The 17,447-nt window shown below is 42.2% G+C and overlaps 1 protein-coding gene across 5 annotated transcripts in view; it reads right to left on the reverse strand.

Moving 5' to 3' along the window:
- Positions 1–4,991, reverse strand: part of PHACTR4 (phosphatase and actin regulator 4) — a 73,589-nt gene extending 68,598 nt beyond the window's left edge. For 2 of the 5 annotated variants that reach the window (XM_063453698.1, XM_063453689.1), the window contains exon 1: positions 4,836–4,947. Coding sequence is in view for 2 of the 5 variants with exons in the window: in XM_063453652.1 (XP_063309722.1) it covers positions 4,836–4,951 (116 nt within the window). In the remaining 3 variants the exon portion in view is untranslated. Of the gene's footprint in view, positions 1–4,835 lie in introns of all 5 variants that reach the window. The other 3 variants (XM_063453652.1, XM_063453644.1, XM_063453681.1) reach the window with 3 other exon arrangements.
- Between the last annotated feature and the right edge of the window lie 12,456 nt (positions 4,992–17,447).

Consider the following 17,447-nt stretch of genomic DNA (forward strand, 5'->3'; position numbering starts at 1 on the left):
ATACAAACATTTAAATAACTTATTGTAACGGATCGACGGGCACCCCGACTGGGTACCTCCATTGAAGGATGCTCCTAGCGCTTCCTGAGGACTCCAAGCACTGCAGCAGACACCACAACCACCGAACCGGAGAAGCATACGAATGCTCTCAAGCATATGAATGCTGTAAACAGCTGAACAGGAAAAGCATACAATCAGCTTACACTCCTGGCAATCAGCATACAATCCAATTTCCCCAATGACGAGACGACACTTCGTTTTGAGGTCAAGCAGAACTGACTGTACTGGCACATACAGCCCCTTTTAGTCACAATCTACACACATAGTACTGCCCACAGGGTTTTACAGAACAACCAATAACACGTACATTACAGAAAACACTCCCAGCAATTATACACAAAATCCTCCCCTTTTCCAGTGATATTAATTAAGGTACACAATGGGTTAACATAATTATCACAAGCAGGAAAAACACAGTACTATATACATGTACTATATCTTTAAAATATAAAACATATTCAGAATCAGCACACTTTAAACATAAACACTCAAAAATCAGACAAATCCATCCAATAGATCAAAAGTTAGCTGGGAGTCCTTAATGACCGACATTTTCCTGCCCAAAACAGTTCCATAGATTTGGGCTGTGCGGTCGGTCTATTTTACACAGAAAAATGACTAAGTCCCATTCGAATGCACAAACTGGGCTGTTCGTGCATTTAGCTTAGTATAGCAGTGAGTTCAAACTGCAGAACGGGACTTAGTCTCTGCAGCTGAAAGCGGAGTGTAGGAGAAGGTAAGGGTCAGCGGTGTTCGTTGAAGTGTAGCCGATTTCAGTTTCATGGATTTGGCTACACATACCACTGACCTCGTTCAAATGAACAAAGATGGCCGCCGCCACCACGTGTCCGTTTGTCGAATGGCAGCCACTTCGGCAGCAGAACTGCTCAAATACAATTTAAAGGGGCAGCAATTCTTTTAAAATCCAATCTGCTAAAATAGTCTTTAACAGGCAATATCTTCCAGTCACAGTATGTCCCCAAATGGTTCTTAAAGGGCCAGCAGCAGCATAATAAAATACAATATGCCCAAATCGGTTATTTCAAGGGCCAAACCTTACAGGGACCATAATCACATGGCAAGAGGCTGGTAAGCAGTCCTCTCCAGGCACAAGTGGCGGGGCTGGTTCCGCCACACTTATTCTCTGTATGTTTTCTGTATGCTGACTGCAAAGTGCAAAAGATAGAAATTATTGACAAGGGCCAACATGCAAGCACTCAGTTGTAGGGTAAGGAGGAGTAGATTTCTACATTTAATATTTTTTACACTTCAATTAAATTTGCTAAATATAGTGATAAATACACATAATATTAAAAATCCTGGCAAGTGACAGTTCGCCGTTAAGGGGTCAATAGAAGCCTCTCATAAAAGTGTAATTCTCTGAGTTTGCAACTTTTTTCCCAAAAAAAAAAAAAAAAATTATATATATATATATATATATATATATATATATATATATATATATATATATATATATATATATATATATATATATATATAAAGTGTACAGCTATCACGTCAACACTACATTCATATTCATGAGATGGAAATTCTCACCAAAATCCACACTTCAATGGGAATGCACTCATACAAATACAATAAAATAAAGTGATTATTTAAGCATACCTCTAGAACATTTACATCTGACAACTTTGACTCACACATAAGAAAGATTTATATAAAAAAAAAAAAAAAATACATTACAAGTTCCCCCAGGCTCACATACCACAAATACTACTAAGGTATGCAGTGCTTGTACCTTGCCCATGGAAGGAAACATTAACTTTTAATTGTACTGACTATGTTACACATGCATGTAGAAAAGGTGGGAACGTACACAAAACTCCCAACCTCACAGGCCTGCTTCAACCTTCACAATTAAGCGTTTTAGAGAATGCAAATGATGGAATATTGCATGCGGACATCAACATATTTATGTACTGGATAGACCGGACAATCACTTGAGGAAAATATAACTAAATGCTGGTGTTTTGTTTTTCACACACTGATATGTCGGAATACTTGCAAATCTGAATGTAACAGTTCTCACACAATGATAGTACATAGGACTTTTAAAAGGAACCTATAGTGCCAAAAATAATTCTTATTTTTCAGGACAATATGTGCTCTTCTGTCCAACCTTCTTACAGCTTTATAAAATATCAACAGGGCTAAAATTGAAAACAATGCAAGAACCAGGTTTGGCAGATATATCTCAGCTGTTGCCAGGTTTCTGAAGGCCTTGGGTTATTTCATATACATTTTATTTTTCTTCTCACCCATTTAGGTCACTCAATTAGGGCTTAAAATTTCCAATTACCACAAGCCATTGGCAAGTGAAAATTTAGACCAGGCGACTAGAAATTCATCTTGTGATGTGTATGTTATGGACCGTCCAGGCTTGAGAGTGTAGTGACTTATTATATACTATTCAATAGAGGAGAAAAGTTAATATTTTTATTAAATTCCTGCATATTCTGTATAATAGGAAATATAGCAAGAGCATAATAAAAAGCTTCAATGAGAATGAAAAAAATTTACATTTGTTGTTCTCATGTATAATTCTTAAATATTATACAAAAAAAAAAACAAAAAAAAAAAACCATACTGCCATACAGGCAAATAATATAACCAAACACTACAAAAGCATAAACATACTTAGTGGAAAAAATAGACTATGTATACATATACGCTAAAACGAATGCTAGCTTCTCTAAGTGTCAGAAAAGTACTTTAACCCCTCAAGGACCAAACTTCTGGAATAAAAGGGAATCATGACATGTCACACATGTCCTTAAGGGGTTAAATGAACAAGAGAGAAACAGAAAGGCTCATACTGGTAATCAGGGCTACTTCATAAATATGACTGCTAGAGCAACAAAATCGGTCTCAACTTGCTGGCTACTGACATCAGTTCAGCATCTTAAAATTTCTCAAATAAATACTCACATTTACAAGTGTTGACAAACATGCAGAATTGTAGAGGAGGACTGGGGGAATAAGGTATTGTTCCACAGAGAGCAATGCAACATACTCTAGCAGTTTTTACTCACCAATGGGTACTGTAAATTGTATAGCCCTTTACTATATGTAAACTAATCTCATTAAATACATGTTTCAAATAATGCTGATCTATATTACAATAACAAACCTCAATTATCTTCACACTTATAAGAAAATATTATTTTAAAAATAAATAAAGTAATAGCTTGAAATATGAGATGCTACTTGCTACTAAATTGTTTAAGATAAAACATCAAGCTAGCTTTTGTATAGAGATCACTATTGGGGGGACATCCAAACAGCCAATATGAACATCTACAAACTTTTTTTTTTATATTTAAAATTATTGTTCATCCATTTAATTAAATCATTACAGATGGTAACAAAGCTCATAGAGTATGGGTCCTCAACCTAGTGTTCCTGTAACATTTTGTAATAGTCTTACTAATTTTTAAATTTCCCCTTTTATAATACTGTAAAGCGTTGCACAAGTTGGTGCTTTATAAATGCCAATAATAGTATGGGAGTGCTCCAACATATTCTGTGGAATATACACAAAAAAAATTCCACCCAAGATCAAAAACATAAAATGAGCTATAGAGATACAGAAATATATAAATGAAGACTGACATATTTTGATTGGTACTTGCAAGGAATCTGATCATATTTTTGGTTAATGTGGATTCTAAATACAACATATTTAAAATAACTACAAAAAGCAAACAAACAACCATACGCAATAGTGTCCATAAATCTCAGACTCTTCCTAACCACTGAAAAGATAGGACATTCCTTATCTGAATACAGTGTGGGCATAAACCAGAGAGACTGACCAAACCAAGGGAGAGTTGTTTCTCCCCTGAACGAGGACTTGTGTTGGGAAAATGTTTTGTATTCAGCGCTACCAAATATGTTAGCGCTTTATAAAGGCCAGTAATAAATAACATCAACGCTTTCCCTATTACTGGGTTGGAAAAGAAATCAACAATACACACAGCTATACAAAGCCAGTGAGAAAATCCTGGTGTTAACTAAATGTGTGGTAGGTACAATTACATATTTACACATGCCAACAAAGACATTTTACACCTACAGAAATTGTAGGTGACCCAGTTTTTAAAGCAAGGATGTCAAGTTACATACAGTTTTATTGAAGAAAAAGAAAACATATATCCAATTTGTGGCTCTGGTATACTTTAGGACGCATATAAATTTGTTAAAACTAATTATTATATCGCAGATCTTGTTTTAAACTATGTGTGCCTGTAAAAATCAAACCACGATTAGAACCATACAAGTGTAATTTCAGTGTGTGTTTATATATATATATATATATATATATATATATATATATATATATATATATCTCATCACAAGCCATGGAGATGCCAGAAGTAAACCTATTTTATTACTGTCACTGGGAATAACAAGGAGGGAGTCTACACATTTAAAATGAGCTGCTCCTGGTGAATGTCTGGCCCTGGGGTTAGGTATAATAATAATAACCCCGGTTAGAGAGTTAATTATACATTCCCACCCTGGGCGCTCCTCTGCTCTCAGTAACTGTGCAGTCACAGCCAGGGACCAAGGGACAGACAGAGAGACAGGGGCAGCCAGGGACAGACAGAGCCCGGGGGGTGGGGGGTGGGGGGGGGGGGGGGTGGGGGGCAGAGTATACAGAGAGTGCTGGCTCACACGGGGCATGGAGGGAGTGATGGGAGCAGGTAAGGGGCGCACCGTGAACCCGGCTGTATACCGGCAGTGTGTCTCACCCGAAGTGGTCGCTCTCGCTCTCGTGGCCCTGGCTGTCCGGTGGCGGTCTCTGTGTCTCCCACTCGGAGGTCTGTCTGGGTCCCGGGGCTTGCTCGCTCTCTCCCTCTGACATCATCGGAAGTCGTACCTGCTCTGCGCGTGGCCGCGACCGGAAACCAGGGAGGAAACACGCGCAAAGCTTCATGGGAGGTGTAGTATGTCACCGCTCTCGGCGCTTTAATTAATAAAGGCTGGTGCCACCCATCAGCCTACCCAGAGGGCGCAGTGCGTGTGTAGTGACCGTGCGGGCAGCCTGGGGAAGGACCCAGTCTCGGTGCTGGGCTCACACACGGGAGACCCTGAGCTAGCTCTCATACACCTGATATATAGACATTTACACAACAGTTCACACAGAGACAGAGGGACACTCCATTTTAGGGTGTGCCCAGGGGCGGGGCTGTCCTGAGAAAGTTGAGGTCACATTTAACTAAAATATAATTTAAAAGTAGATCAATGTATCCGATTTACTCAGTATGATTTCTAAACACATGTATTACAGTTTAAGGACGCATTCCTGTGAGTGCTATGGCTGTGGAGCTCTGTTATACACTCAGGCACACCATAATATGACACTATGAAACTCCTAGAAAGGAGGGATATTAAGATAAAAAAAGGGACACTCTTAAGGTATGCATTTAAGTAATATTTGGGTGTGTTTTAATTAACCCAAAGCTTTTTATGCGAGTTAGATGACCGCCTAAGGCATCACATCCACCTAACTCGCCTCAGGGCACACTGATGTGTCGGGTTCTCATTCTTGCCCTGTATGCCGCCAGCCCCTCCACTCAGTCTGCCCATGTGTTGAGTGCCCAGTACCCCCACTTCGCAGTTCCTCCAGGTGCAGACTTGCCGACCATGTGGTCAATGTCTTGCAAGACACCTATGACGTGGTCAGCCTCTCTCCAACCCGGTCTTATTCACTCCCTCAACCTGCCACAATACCTCTTTAATCACACTGTCACAGTCACCCCCTGAAGGCATTCATCCTATACAGTCATGAAACATGCAGCCCCCCCTAAAACACAACACACTGCTTTCAACTAAGGCCTCACAAAGTCTAGAGCCGCCACTTACGTCCAACATCGGATAGCAGAGTAAAACTCTGCTAGGGACCCAGAAGCGCCTCTAGTGACTCTCTGGAAACTACAATATTTTACATTGAAGGGTTAAACAGACAGGGCACTGCAAATATACATTAGTATTTAAAATTATTTAACCCCCATTGAAAATCAGGTTCATTGTCAATACTTACTCTTTCAGCTTCTTTCAATGAACAAATCAAACAAAAGCAATTGAAATTGCTCAATGTAACGAATGCTTCAAGTGGTTTCCCAAATTCAACTGAAAATGCAACTTCTTATGACCTCTCCAGTCTCAAAATTATTCAACCCCTTCATGGCAAACATCTTTAGTACTAAGTAGAGCAACCTTTTGCTGTTATGACCTGCTGCAAAGCAGATGCATAGCCATACACCAACTTCTGGCAGCTTTCCTGAGGAATCTTAGCTCATTGGTCATGAGCAATGGAATCCAGTTCAATAGTATTCTTGGGTTTGCGTGCTGCAACGCCTTTTTCAAATCCTACCAGAGATTTTTTTTAGGGTTCAAGTCATGTGACTGTGATGGCCACCATATAATTTTCAAGGACTTCTTCTGCAACCAAGCCTTGGTGGAATTTGAGATATGCTTGGGATCATTGTCTTGTTAAAAGGTCCAATGAAGCCCAAGTCTAAGCTTCCTCACAGACGGCATGACATTTTATCAATGAATCTATCTTGCCTTCCACTTCTTGTTTAATTTGTTCATTGAAAGTTTGTACATTTTGACAATATACATGATTTTCCATAGGGGGTTCAATAATCTTGATTAAAACTGTAGCTGAATTTGAAGAAACCTCCACGTCAACTATGCTTCCATCTTGGCCTTAAAAAAAATGGAATTCGTGTTGAACCCCGTATTATTATTACTTTGGTGAATAACCCTGTGGGTATCAATTGCTAAACTCTGAATTTTAGCTAACTCGAATTGCAAAATTGAGGCCAAAATAGACAGGCTCTTACTATAGCCAAGTTGGAGAATTATTTCAGTGCAGGTATTTAGCATAGATATTTAGCATATAACTTCTGAGTTAAGTAAATAACCCTCTGAATATTTATAAATGTAGGCTGAATAAGTGACCTATGTTTGTCCCCAATAAACCTTTTTTCTAAATATGAATTTTACCTCATCTAGTTTTTGTGGTTAATGTTTCTCATTTCCCATATGCGTTGTTTCCTTCTTTTTTGTTACCATTTAGTTTTGCTATTTACTTATTGTGGTTATTTTGTTTCCCTCCATTTTGTTGTTTTACTAAATTCTTTATTGTATCTTTTGGCAACACTTTTTTCCTGTGTTTCCCTACGATTTCTTCTTTTTATTATCCCCAACATCTCTATAAAAGGAGACTCTAAGCATCAAAACAACTTTAGCTTGATTGAGTGGTTTTGGTGCATAGATCATGCCCTGCAGTCTCACTGCTCAATTCTCAGCCGTAGGAGTTACATAGTTACAACGCTGCAAAGAGACATGCATTTATCAACTTCAGCCTTTCTCACATCTGTTTTTTCTGTTAATCCAAAAGAAGGCCGAAAACCCAGTTTGAAGTGCTTTCAATTTTTCAACAAACAAGGAACAGCAGTCAAAACTCTCTTTGGATCAATAAGCTATTACCCCACAAATTAAAAATGATATTCCTGAATATTATGTCTTTGCAAGTATTCATCTAACTGCGGTTTGAACACCCCTACAGACTCTTATAAAACCACCTCTTCAGGAGGAAATTTCCACAGCCTTGTTGTTCTCAGACTAAATCTCCAGTCTAAATGTGTGACCTCTTAATTTTGTAGCCCGCCTTTACACTTTTTTCTAGTGCCATGATATCCTTCTTTAGAACAGGTGCCCAAAAGTGCACAGCATATACAAGGTGTGGACATACCATTGATTTGTAAAGAGGCAAAATTATATTTTCATCCTGAGAATTAATGCCCCTTTTAATACATGACAATACCTTACTGGATTTAGCGAATGCACATCGTTGCCTAACTTGCCTAGTTTGTTGTCTATAACAATTCCCAAATCCTTCTCGTATGCAGTTATCCCTAATTCACTACCATTTAGGGTGTAAGTTGCTTGTGCATTTTTTATTTTATTTTCTAAATTATTTTTTTTCATAGTGCAAGGAATGATATACAGGCATGTTATGCCTCAACAGCATAACTGTCAGGATCGGGACAGGGATCCAACACGCAGAGTACAAACAGGTACAGGGTACGTATACCGGACCTTAGAATGGCCGGACTAACGTAAGTAGTAAGTAAAGAATGGTCTAGAGACAAGCCGAGGTCGAGGGAACGAGAGAGCAGGTACGCGAGAGACAAGCCGAGTCAAAGGGTAATAGAGGTAAACGAGGTAGAACAGACAAGCCGGGTCAAAACCAAAGAAACTAACAGAATACAAGAGCACTGAGTGACTAGACAAGCTAGAACCACGACAGGGCAATGAACAAATGTAGAAAGCCCTATTATATACCCTGGTTCCAAACAGGTAATCACGCCCCCGACGAATCCTCATTCGTGCTTGGGGCTTGATTGACAGATCGGGTTGGGTTGTCGTCATGACGTCGGCTACTGAACGCCGCGTCATAAAAGGAAGTGGATCCCTCGCGGCCGGCGTGTAAACGACCGAGGGAACCACGAGGAACGAGTGATTCAACCCTTTTGCGAGGAAGAACGTCCAAGTGTCTCACCTCCACAGAGGTAGAGACAACAGGTACCCTGACAGTATCCCCCCCCTCAGAAACGCCCACCGGGCGGAAGGAACCGGGACGAGATGGAAAACGGGAGTGAAAAGCCCTGCGGAGGCGAGGCGCATGCACATCCTCCTGAGGTATCCAAGACCTCTCCTCAGGACCATATCCCTTCCAATCAACCAGATATTGTAACTTCCCCCGGGAGATACGAGAATCGATGATGGAATTGATTTCATACTCCTCTTGTCCCTCAACCTGAACAGAGCGAGGAGAGGATGCAGTGGAGGAAAACTTGTTACATATTAGGGGTTTTAACAAGGAAACATGAAAGGAGTTAGGAATGCGTAAGGCAGATGGAAGAGCCAGACGATACGCAACTGGGTTAATTCGAGTCAGGACCTTGTAAGGTCCAATGTAACGAGGAGCGAATTTCATAGAAGGAACCTTCAAGCGAATGTCTTTGGTACTCAACCATACCCTGTCCCCTGGAACAAAGACTGGAGCCGCCCTCCTATGTTTATCAGCGTGTTTCTTGAACAACATGGAATTATGCAGAAGAATTTGTCGAGTCTGATCCACCAACTTCCTCAAATTGGCAACATGGACATCAACCGACGGTACTCCTTGGGAAGGAGAAACCGAGGTAAGAATGGAGGGATGAAAGCCATAATTCATGAAAAAGGGGCTAGAACGAGTAGAATCACAAACGAGATTGTTGTGTGTGAACTCTGCCCAAGGAATCAGACCAACCCAATCGTCCTGGTGTTCGGAAACGAAACAACGCAAATATTGTTCGATCTTTTGATTAGTGCGTTCAGTAGCTCCGTTAGACTGGGGATGATAGGCAGAAGAGAAATTCAATTTGATACCCATTTGAGAGCAGAATGACTTCCAAAAACGGGAAACAAATTGGGAACCTCTATCAGAAACAATTTCGGAAGGTATCCCATGTAAACGAAATATCCCTTTAGCGAATATCTCAGCCAATTCAGGAGAAGATGGAAGTTTAGGTAAGGGCACGAAATGAGCCATCTTAGTAAACCTGTCAACCACCGTGAGAATCACAGTCTGTTTTTTAGAAACAGGTAAATCGACAATGAAGTCCATAGCCAAACAGGTCCATGGTTTCTCGGGAATTTCCAAGGGATGCAAAAGCCCACATGGAAGCGTCTGAGGTCGTTTAGTCTTCATACAGACCTCACATGCTTCGACGAAATCCCTAATATCTTTACGTAAGGAGGGCCACCAGAAATCTTTGGCTATTAAGGAGCATGTCTTACGAATGCCAGGATGCCCAGCCACCTTACTATTGTGAAAGCATTGTAGCAGTTCTAGTTGGAGTTCAGCAGGAACAAAATACCGTGACTCAGGACTCTGTCTAGGAGCCAGATGTTGTAGCTTCATAATCTCGGCAAGCAACGGAGAATGAATCCTGAGGCTAGTGTTGGCGATAATATTGCACTTGGGAACTATAGAAGACAAAACCGTCTCAGATATAGTAGAAGGTTCATGTTGGCGAGACAAAGCATCGGCCTTAGAGTTCTTAGAACCAGGTCTATAAGTGAGTACGTAATTGAAATGGGTGAGGAACAAGGACCAACGAGCTTGTCTGGCGGATAAGCGCTTGGCCTCCCCAATATAAGACAAGTTCTTGTGATCCGTCAGAATAGTAACAGGATGCAAGGTCCCCTCCAATAAATGTCTCCACTCCTTTAAAGCCATGATAACAGCTAGTAGTTCCCTGTCACCAATATCATATCTGCTTTCAGTCCCAGATAGTTTCTTGGAAAAAAAACCACATGGATGTAATGGTTTATCCACGCCTAACCTTTGAGACAAGATGGCACCTATACCTGTCTCTGAGGCGTCTACCTCGAGTAGGAAAGGTAAAGTTGTATCGGGGTGAACTAAAATTGGTGCAGAAGCAAAAAGTTCCTTAAGTGTCTTGAAGGCAACGAGAGCTTCAGTAGACCAAGTCTTAGTGTCAGCCCCCTGTCTGGTCATATTGGTAATAGGAGCAATAATGGAAGAGTATCCTTTAATGAAGCGCCTATAATAATTGGAGAATCCAATAAGCCTCTGAATGGCCTTGAGACCCCTGGGTAATGGCCAATCTAAAATAGACTGGAGTTTATCCGGATCCATTTTAAAGCCTTCCCCAGAAATCACGTAACCAAGAAAGTTTATCTGAGATTGGTCAAAACTACATTTCTCCAATTTGCAGTACAACCCATGTTGTAGGAGTTTGCGCAATACCCTTCTGACTTGTCTGTGGTGGGTCTCAATTTCTCTAGAGTGTATTAGTATATCATCCAAATATACAATAACACAATCCTGTTGAAATTCCCTAAGAACTTCATTGATCAGATCCTGAAATACTGCCGGTGCATTACAGAGCCCAAAAGGCATTACCGTGTACTCATAGTGCCCATATCGAGTATTGAACGCTGTTTTCCACTCGTCTCCCTGCTGAATTCTCACCAAGTTATACGCCCCTCTGAGATCTAACTTGGTGAAAATCTTGGAACCCTTTAAACGATCAAAGAGCTCAGTAATCAAAGGGATTGAGTATGCATTTCTGATAGTTATTTTATTCAAACCTCGGTAATCAATGCAAGGCCTTAACGTGCCATCCTTCTTATTCACAAAAAAAAAACCGGCCCCGGCAGGCGAGGATGATCTCCTAATGAATCCCTTGTCTAGATTCTCACGCATATACTCCTCTAAGACTAAGTTCTCCTTAGTGGATAAAGGATATACATTGCCCCTCGGAGGCATAGTACCAGGTAGGAGATTAATCTTGCAATCAAAGGACCTGTGTGGAGGTAAAGTATCAGCATTCTTCTTGTCAAAGACTGCCTTTAAATCTATATACCGAGACGGTATTTGTAAGTCTGTAGACTGGGTGGAGTTAACCGGTGTATTACCTACGCAAAGTGGTGAGACTTTCTGTAAACACCTGTCCTGGCAACCCTGACCCCATGAAGTTATCTCCCCTAGCTCCCAATCAATAATAGGGTTATGTTTCTTTAACCATGGGTACCCCAGAACTATAGGAACAGAAGGGGAAGAGATAAGCATAAGGGATATACCCTCCTCGTGTAAGATACCAACAGTCAAAATAACAGGTATAGTCTCATGAGAAATCACAGGTTCAGATAATGGTCTACTATCTATGGCCTCAACGGCCAAGGGGGTGTCTCTTAGCTGAGATGGGATAGAGTGTTTAGAAACAAAAACTTGGTCAATAAAGCTCTCAGCAGCTCCGGAGTCTATCAATGCCATAGTCTTTATTACTCCCTTCTCCCATGCTAAAGAAACAGGTAGCAGAAGCCTGTGATCTTTATAATTGTGTATAGAGGACAAAATAGAAACACCCAAGGCCTGTCCTCTAGAGAAACTTAGGTGCGAGCGTTTCCCGGACGATTAGGACAATTTAGGCGAAGGTGCCCTCTTACTCCACAATACATACACAACCCCTCCTTTCTCCTGTACTGTCTCTCTTCTTCTGAGAGGCGAGTATTGCCTATCTGCATAGGTTCAGAAAAAACTGGGATAGTGGTTTGAGGACTTTGAAATAAAGGAGCTAGTTTAAAGGAAGGTCTACGAATATTATCTCGAGTGTTCTGTCTCTCTCTTAAACGTTCGTCAATACGAGAAATAAAATAAATTAAATCCTCCAAATTTTCAGGAAGCTCTCTAGTAGCCACCTCGTCTAGAATTACATCAGATAATCCGTTTACAAATACTTCTATATAGGCCTGTTCATTCCACTTAACTTCTGTCGCCAAAGACCTGAACTCTAGTGCATAATCCACAAGGGTTTGATTATCTTGTCTAAGGCGCAATAGTAATCTAGCTGCATTGACCTTTCTACCTGGAGGGTCAAAAGTTCTTCTAAAAGCAGCGACAAAGGCATTATAATTATAGACTAACGGGTTATCATTCTCCCACATAGGATTGGCCCATCTCAGAGCCTTATCAATGAGGAGTGTGATAATGAATCCAACCTTTGCCCTATCTGTAGGGTAAGAGTGAGGTTGTAATTCAAAATGAATACCAATTTGGTTTAAGAAACCACGGCACTTCTCCGGAGAACCACCATAACGTTCAGGAGGTATAATACAGGAAGAAGCACCTACAGTGGCTACTTCTAGACCTGAACTTACAGAGGAGATGGACGTGGCTCGCATCTCTTCCGGTGGATTACTAGATCGAGATAATAAAGCTTGCAGCGCTAGAGCCATCTGGTCCATTCTGTGATCCATGGCATCAAATCTAGAATCGGAAGGACCAACCTGAGTGTTTGTACCTGCAGGATCCATTGGCCCTGTCGTAATGTCAGGATCGGGACAGGGATCCAACACGCAGAGTACAAACAGGTACAGGGTACGTATACCGGACCTTAGAATGGCCGGACTAACGTAAGTAGTAAGTAAAGAATGGTCTAGAGACAAGCCGAGGTCGAGGGAACGAGAGAGCAGATAAGCGAGAGACAAGCCGAGTCAAAGGGTAATAGAGGTAAACGAGGTAGAACAGACAAGCCGGGTCAAAACCAAAGAAACTAACAGAATACAAGAGCACTGAGTGACTAGACAAGCTAGAACCACGACAGGGCAATGAACAAATGTAGAAAGCCCTATTATATACCCTGGTTCCAAACAGGTAATCACGCCCCCGACGAATCCTCATTCGTGCTTGGGGCTTGATTGACAGATCGGGTTGGGTTGTCGTCATGACGTCGGCTACTGAACGCCGCGTCATAAAAGGAAGTGGATCCCTCGCGGCCGGCGTGTAAACGACCGAGGGAACCGCGAGGAACGAGTGATTCAACCCTTTTGCGAGGAAGAACGTCCAAGTGTCTCACCTCCACAGAGGTAGAGACAACAGGTACCCTGACAATAACTTATTACAAACTCAGAGACATATACTGTGTCATGGCATATGAAGTAGTTGCACATTTTTATACTTTTAGGAAACAGGACATAGGTCTAATCTTAAAGCTGCACTGTCATGCCGAATCCTGATTTTTTTTTTTAACCCCCCTCCAGCCTCCACTACCTCCAATTGACCCCTTAGTCACCCCCTAAGCCCTCCCCCCAGATTACCTACTTATTAATCTGTATTTTCTGGCCCAATCTATATTCAGGGCGCCACCATCTTTCTGTGGGTAAGTGAAGTCCCTGTGGGATACGTCATCTGCCCACACTAGACAGACTGTGAGATTCCCGCACATGCCCAGTGAAACACCTGGACATGCGAACGGGAATTTAATCTATTCATTCATTAGTCAGACAGACGAATGAATAGAAAAATCAGACGAACAAACAAACACTGAGTATCAGTGTTCGTTTGTTCGTTTAGTTCATTACAAGGAGGGAGCTACCGGCGTGCAGCTCCCTCCTTGTAATTTGTAAAAATAGAAGCGGCAGGTAGTACCCCCAGGCCCCCCCTCACTCTATGGGGGTCAATAAGACCCCTATAATAGTATAAAGGAGAATAAAATCTCCTCAATGCCCCTTATAAAGCCTTGCCCCGCCCTGCAATTAGACTAAGAACACTCTGATTGGTTGGTTTAAGCCAATCAGAGTGCTCTTTGTCATTTTACACAGCGTGGGAAAATTCCAAAGAACTTTCCCACGCTGTGTAAAATGACACAGAGCACTCTGATTGGTGGCCTTGAAATCCATCCAATCACAGTGCTCTGTGTCATTTTACACAGCGTGGGAAAATTCCAAAGAACTTTCCCACACTGTGTAAAATGACACAGAGCACTCTGATTGGATGGATTTCAAGCCCACCAATCAGAGTGCTCTGTGTCATTTTAGGTCCCCCCCCCCATTGTGATTTATAGCCCCCACCCACCGCGCAGGGGTGGGGAGGATAGTAGCTCCCCCCCCTCATTGCCATTTAGGGCCCCCACCCGTCGCCCATGGGTGGGGGCCGGGGGGAGGACAATAGGTCCCCCCCACCTATTTGTTATTTAGGGGGCCCCCACCCGCCCGTGCAGAAGGGGGGGGCGGTTAGTAGTTTTTTGGGGGTTTTTTTAACAGTGAGCTGCTTACTAGACATGCCCCTACTCGCAGTATAGCGAGTAGGGGCATAAATTACTAATACTAAGTAATCTTTACTTAGTATTAGTAAATTTGGCTGAAAGACCAATTTAGGTCTTTCAGCCTTTTAGTAGATAGCTCCCTAATACCGTGGGAATTAGGGAGTTATCTACTAAGAGGCTGCAAGATGCAGCCACAGCAATGAATAGGATCGGAGTTTCATTCATTCGAATGAAATTCCAATCCGAACAAAGTCCCGAATTGCGTTCTAACACGAATGGAGAAACTGTTAGAACGCAATTCGGCAGTTTTGCCGGCGTTCTGTCTAAGTGACAGGAAGCATCGTGGGAACAGGGAGGAAAGCTAAGGATCATGGGAAAATTGCTGTGACCACTGGAAACGAAGCACACTTTGCTCCTCCGCTGGTCACCGCTAAAGAAAACTATAGCAGATAGGAAGAAAAGAAGAACAGATCCTGAGAGAGGAAGAGAAGAGGAATCGATTGGGGAAAGGTAAGTTCGGCATGACAGTGCCGCTTTAAGATCAGAGAGAGTACAGGAGAATGAGTAAGAGAGCTAGCAGTAGATTAGGTATGTTGCTGTGTCAGGTGTGAGAATATGAGTGTACAGGTGCAGTGTTAAACATGAGGAGGAAAGTAGTTTAGGCTTTGTAAGAGCGGGTTTGCAGTGCCAGAGGTAAGAAAGGCATGGTGTCCACACAGCTGGGCAGCGCTCAAGAGGGAACACAAGGCAGTCATCCTATGCCCAAGCTGAGTAGGCTTTTCACACGTTCATGCAGTCCACTAGATTGATTAGCTCTGCTGTGCCGTAGGTGAGCTTCTTCCTCCCAGTCCAAGACCAAGGGATTTGCATGCTTCCTGGTGTCGCTTGCTCGCGGAGCTTCAGGCGCTTTAGTCTTCACGTCCATGAGAGAGCATGCAGGCTGGGGTGTCTGGTAAGATCGGCATCTCTGATACTGTGCAGTTCGCCGACATCGTGGCTTTTGCATCAGGGTGAGTCTCCTGATGGGTCTCAGTGTGGGATTATTGGGGGTAGAAGGGACAGCTGGTGGTGTAGTAGCATGGTGCAAAAGGGAACTCTCAGGCCTCCCTCTGCAGGAACTCCCTTCGTCCCCTGCCTGGATCGTGTCAGGGTGCATCGGTGCTTGTGCATATTTTACCCTGAATTAGATAACTTTGCATTTTTCTACATTAAATTTAATTTGCTTTTTAAGTGCCCATTCCCCCAACATATCTAAATCCCTCTGAACCAAAGTAATTTTCTGCTCACATAGTAATACTTTTCAGAGTTTTGTGTCATCCGCAAACACTGAAACATGGCTTTCAATACCTATCTGAAGATCATGTATAAATAAATCAATTTTGTTTCTCTTTACTGTATATGCAGCTTAGTCACACCTCCCCTGGCTCTGACTCACACAGCCTACATGAGAAAATTGTTCTTTTTTTCAATCAATGTGTTCACTTTAGAAGTTCTCTCCTGCTCTGTTAATTGAACTTTAATCACACAAGAGCCTCCTGCAGGAGGAGATAAGGAACAGGAGAGAAGACATTCTCAACTAAAAACACTGTGCAATAAATGAAGTTTAGACATTAGAGCTCTCTTCACAGTTTGTGTTTAGGAAGACTGTATAGGTCACACGCAGGGGAGGTGTGCCTAAGGCTGCATAAAACAAAGTGGTTTAACTAAATGGCAAACAATTAAGCAGTGAGACTGTGGGGGCATGATCTATACACTAAAACCACTACATTAATCTAAAGTTATTTTGGTGCTTAGAGTGTCTCTTCAAGCAGAGCCGATCCCGGTGGGATGGTGGGTGCAAAGAGGTGGATCTGCAAGGTGTGCAGAACCAGGCTCTGCGCCTCTCACTCAGGACATGTGCCAGGTGTCACAGCTGGAAGGACAAGATTACAAGCTGGCAAGCTGTTGAGGACATATTGTGATGTTGTCCTCAAACAGGTTGTCAGCTTGTAACCTTTTACTTCCAGCTGTGACACCTGGCACCGATCCTGAGTAGGGCAGAGTCTAACAAGAGGGGACAGAGTCTAGTGCTGCACACCTTGTCTATCCACCTCTTTGTTGGCACTCAGGACTGGCCCTGCCTTTGAGGGTATTATTTTATCAGTTCTAGTCCAATCAATTTCATCCCCTGCTCATAGCAGCAAAAATGAAGTTGAAAAATGTCATGAACATTTGATGTCAGTATATTTATGGGTATAATTTACACTGAACAAAATTATAAATGCAACACTTTTGTATTTGCCCCCATTTTTCATGAGCTGATCTCAAAGATCTAAGACTTTTTCTATGTACACAAAAGGCCTATTGTTTACAAATCTGTCTAAATCTGTGTTAGTGAGCACTTCTCCTTTGCCGAGCTAATCCATCCACCTCACAGGTGTGGCATATCAATATGCTGATTAGACAGCATGATTATTGCACAGGTGGGCCTTAGGCTGGCCACAATAAAAGGCCACTCTAAAATGTGCAGTTTTACTGTCTTGGGGTGATCCGGGGGGATCTGAAAACCAGTCAGTATCTGGTGTGACCACCATTTGCCTCAGGCAGTGCAACATATCTCCTTCGCATAGAGTTGATCAGGTTGTTGACTGTGGCCTGTGGAATGTTGGTCCACTCCTCTTCAATGGCCTCAGACGATCTTGGAGGTGAAGATGCTGGATGTGAAGGTCCTGGGCTGGTGTGGTTACACGT

The sequence above is a fragment of the Pelobates fuscus genome, chromosome 1 (assembly GCF_036172605.1).
Source record: "Pelobates fuscus isolate aPelFus1 chromosome 1, aPelFus1.pri, whole genome shotgun sequence".
Taxonomy (NCBI): Eukaryota; Metazoa; Chordata; class Amphibia; order Anura; family Pelobatidae; genus Pelobates; species Pelobates fuscus.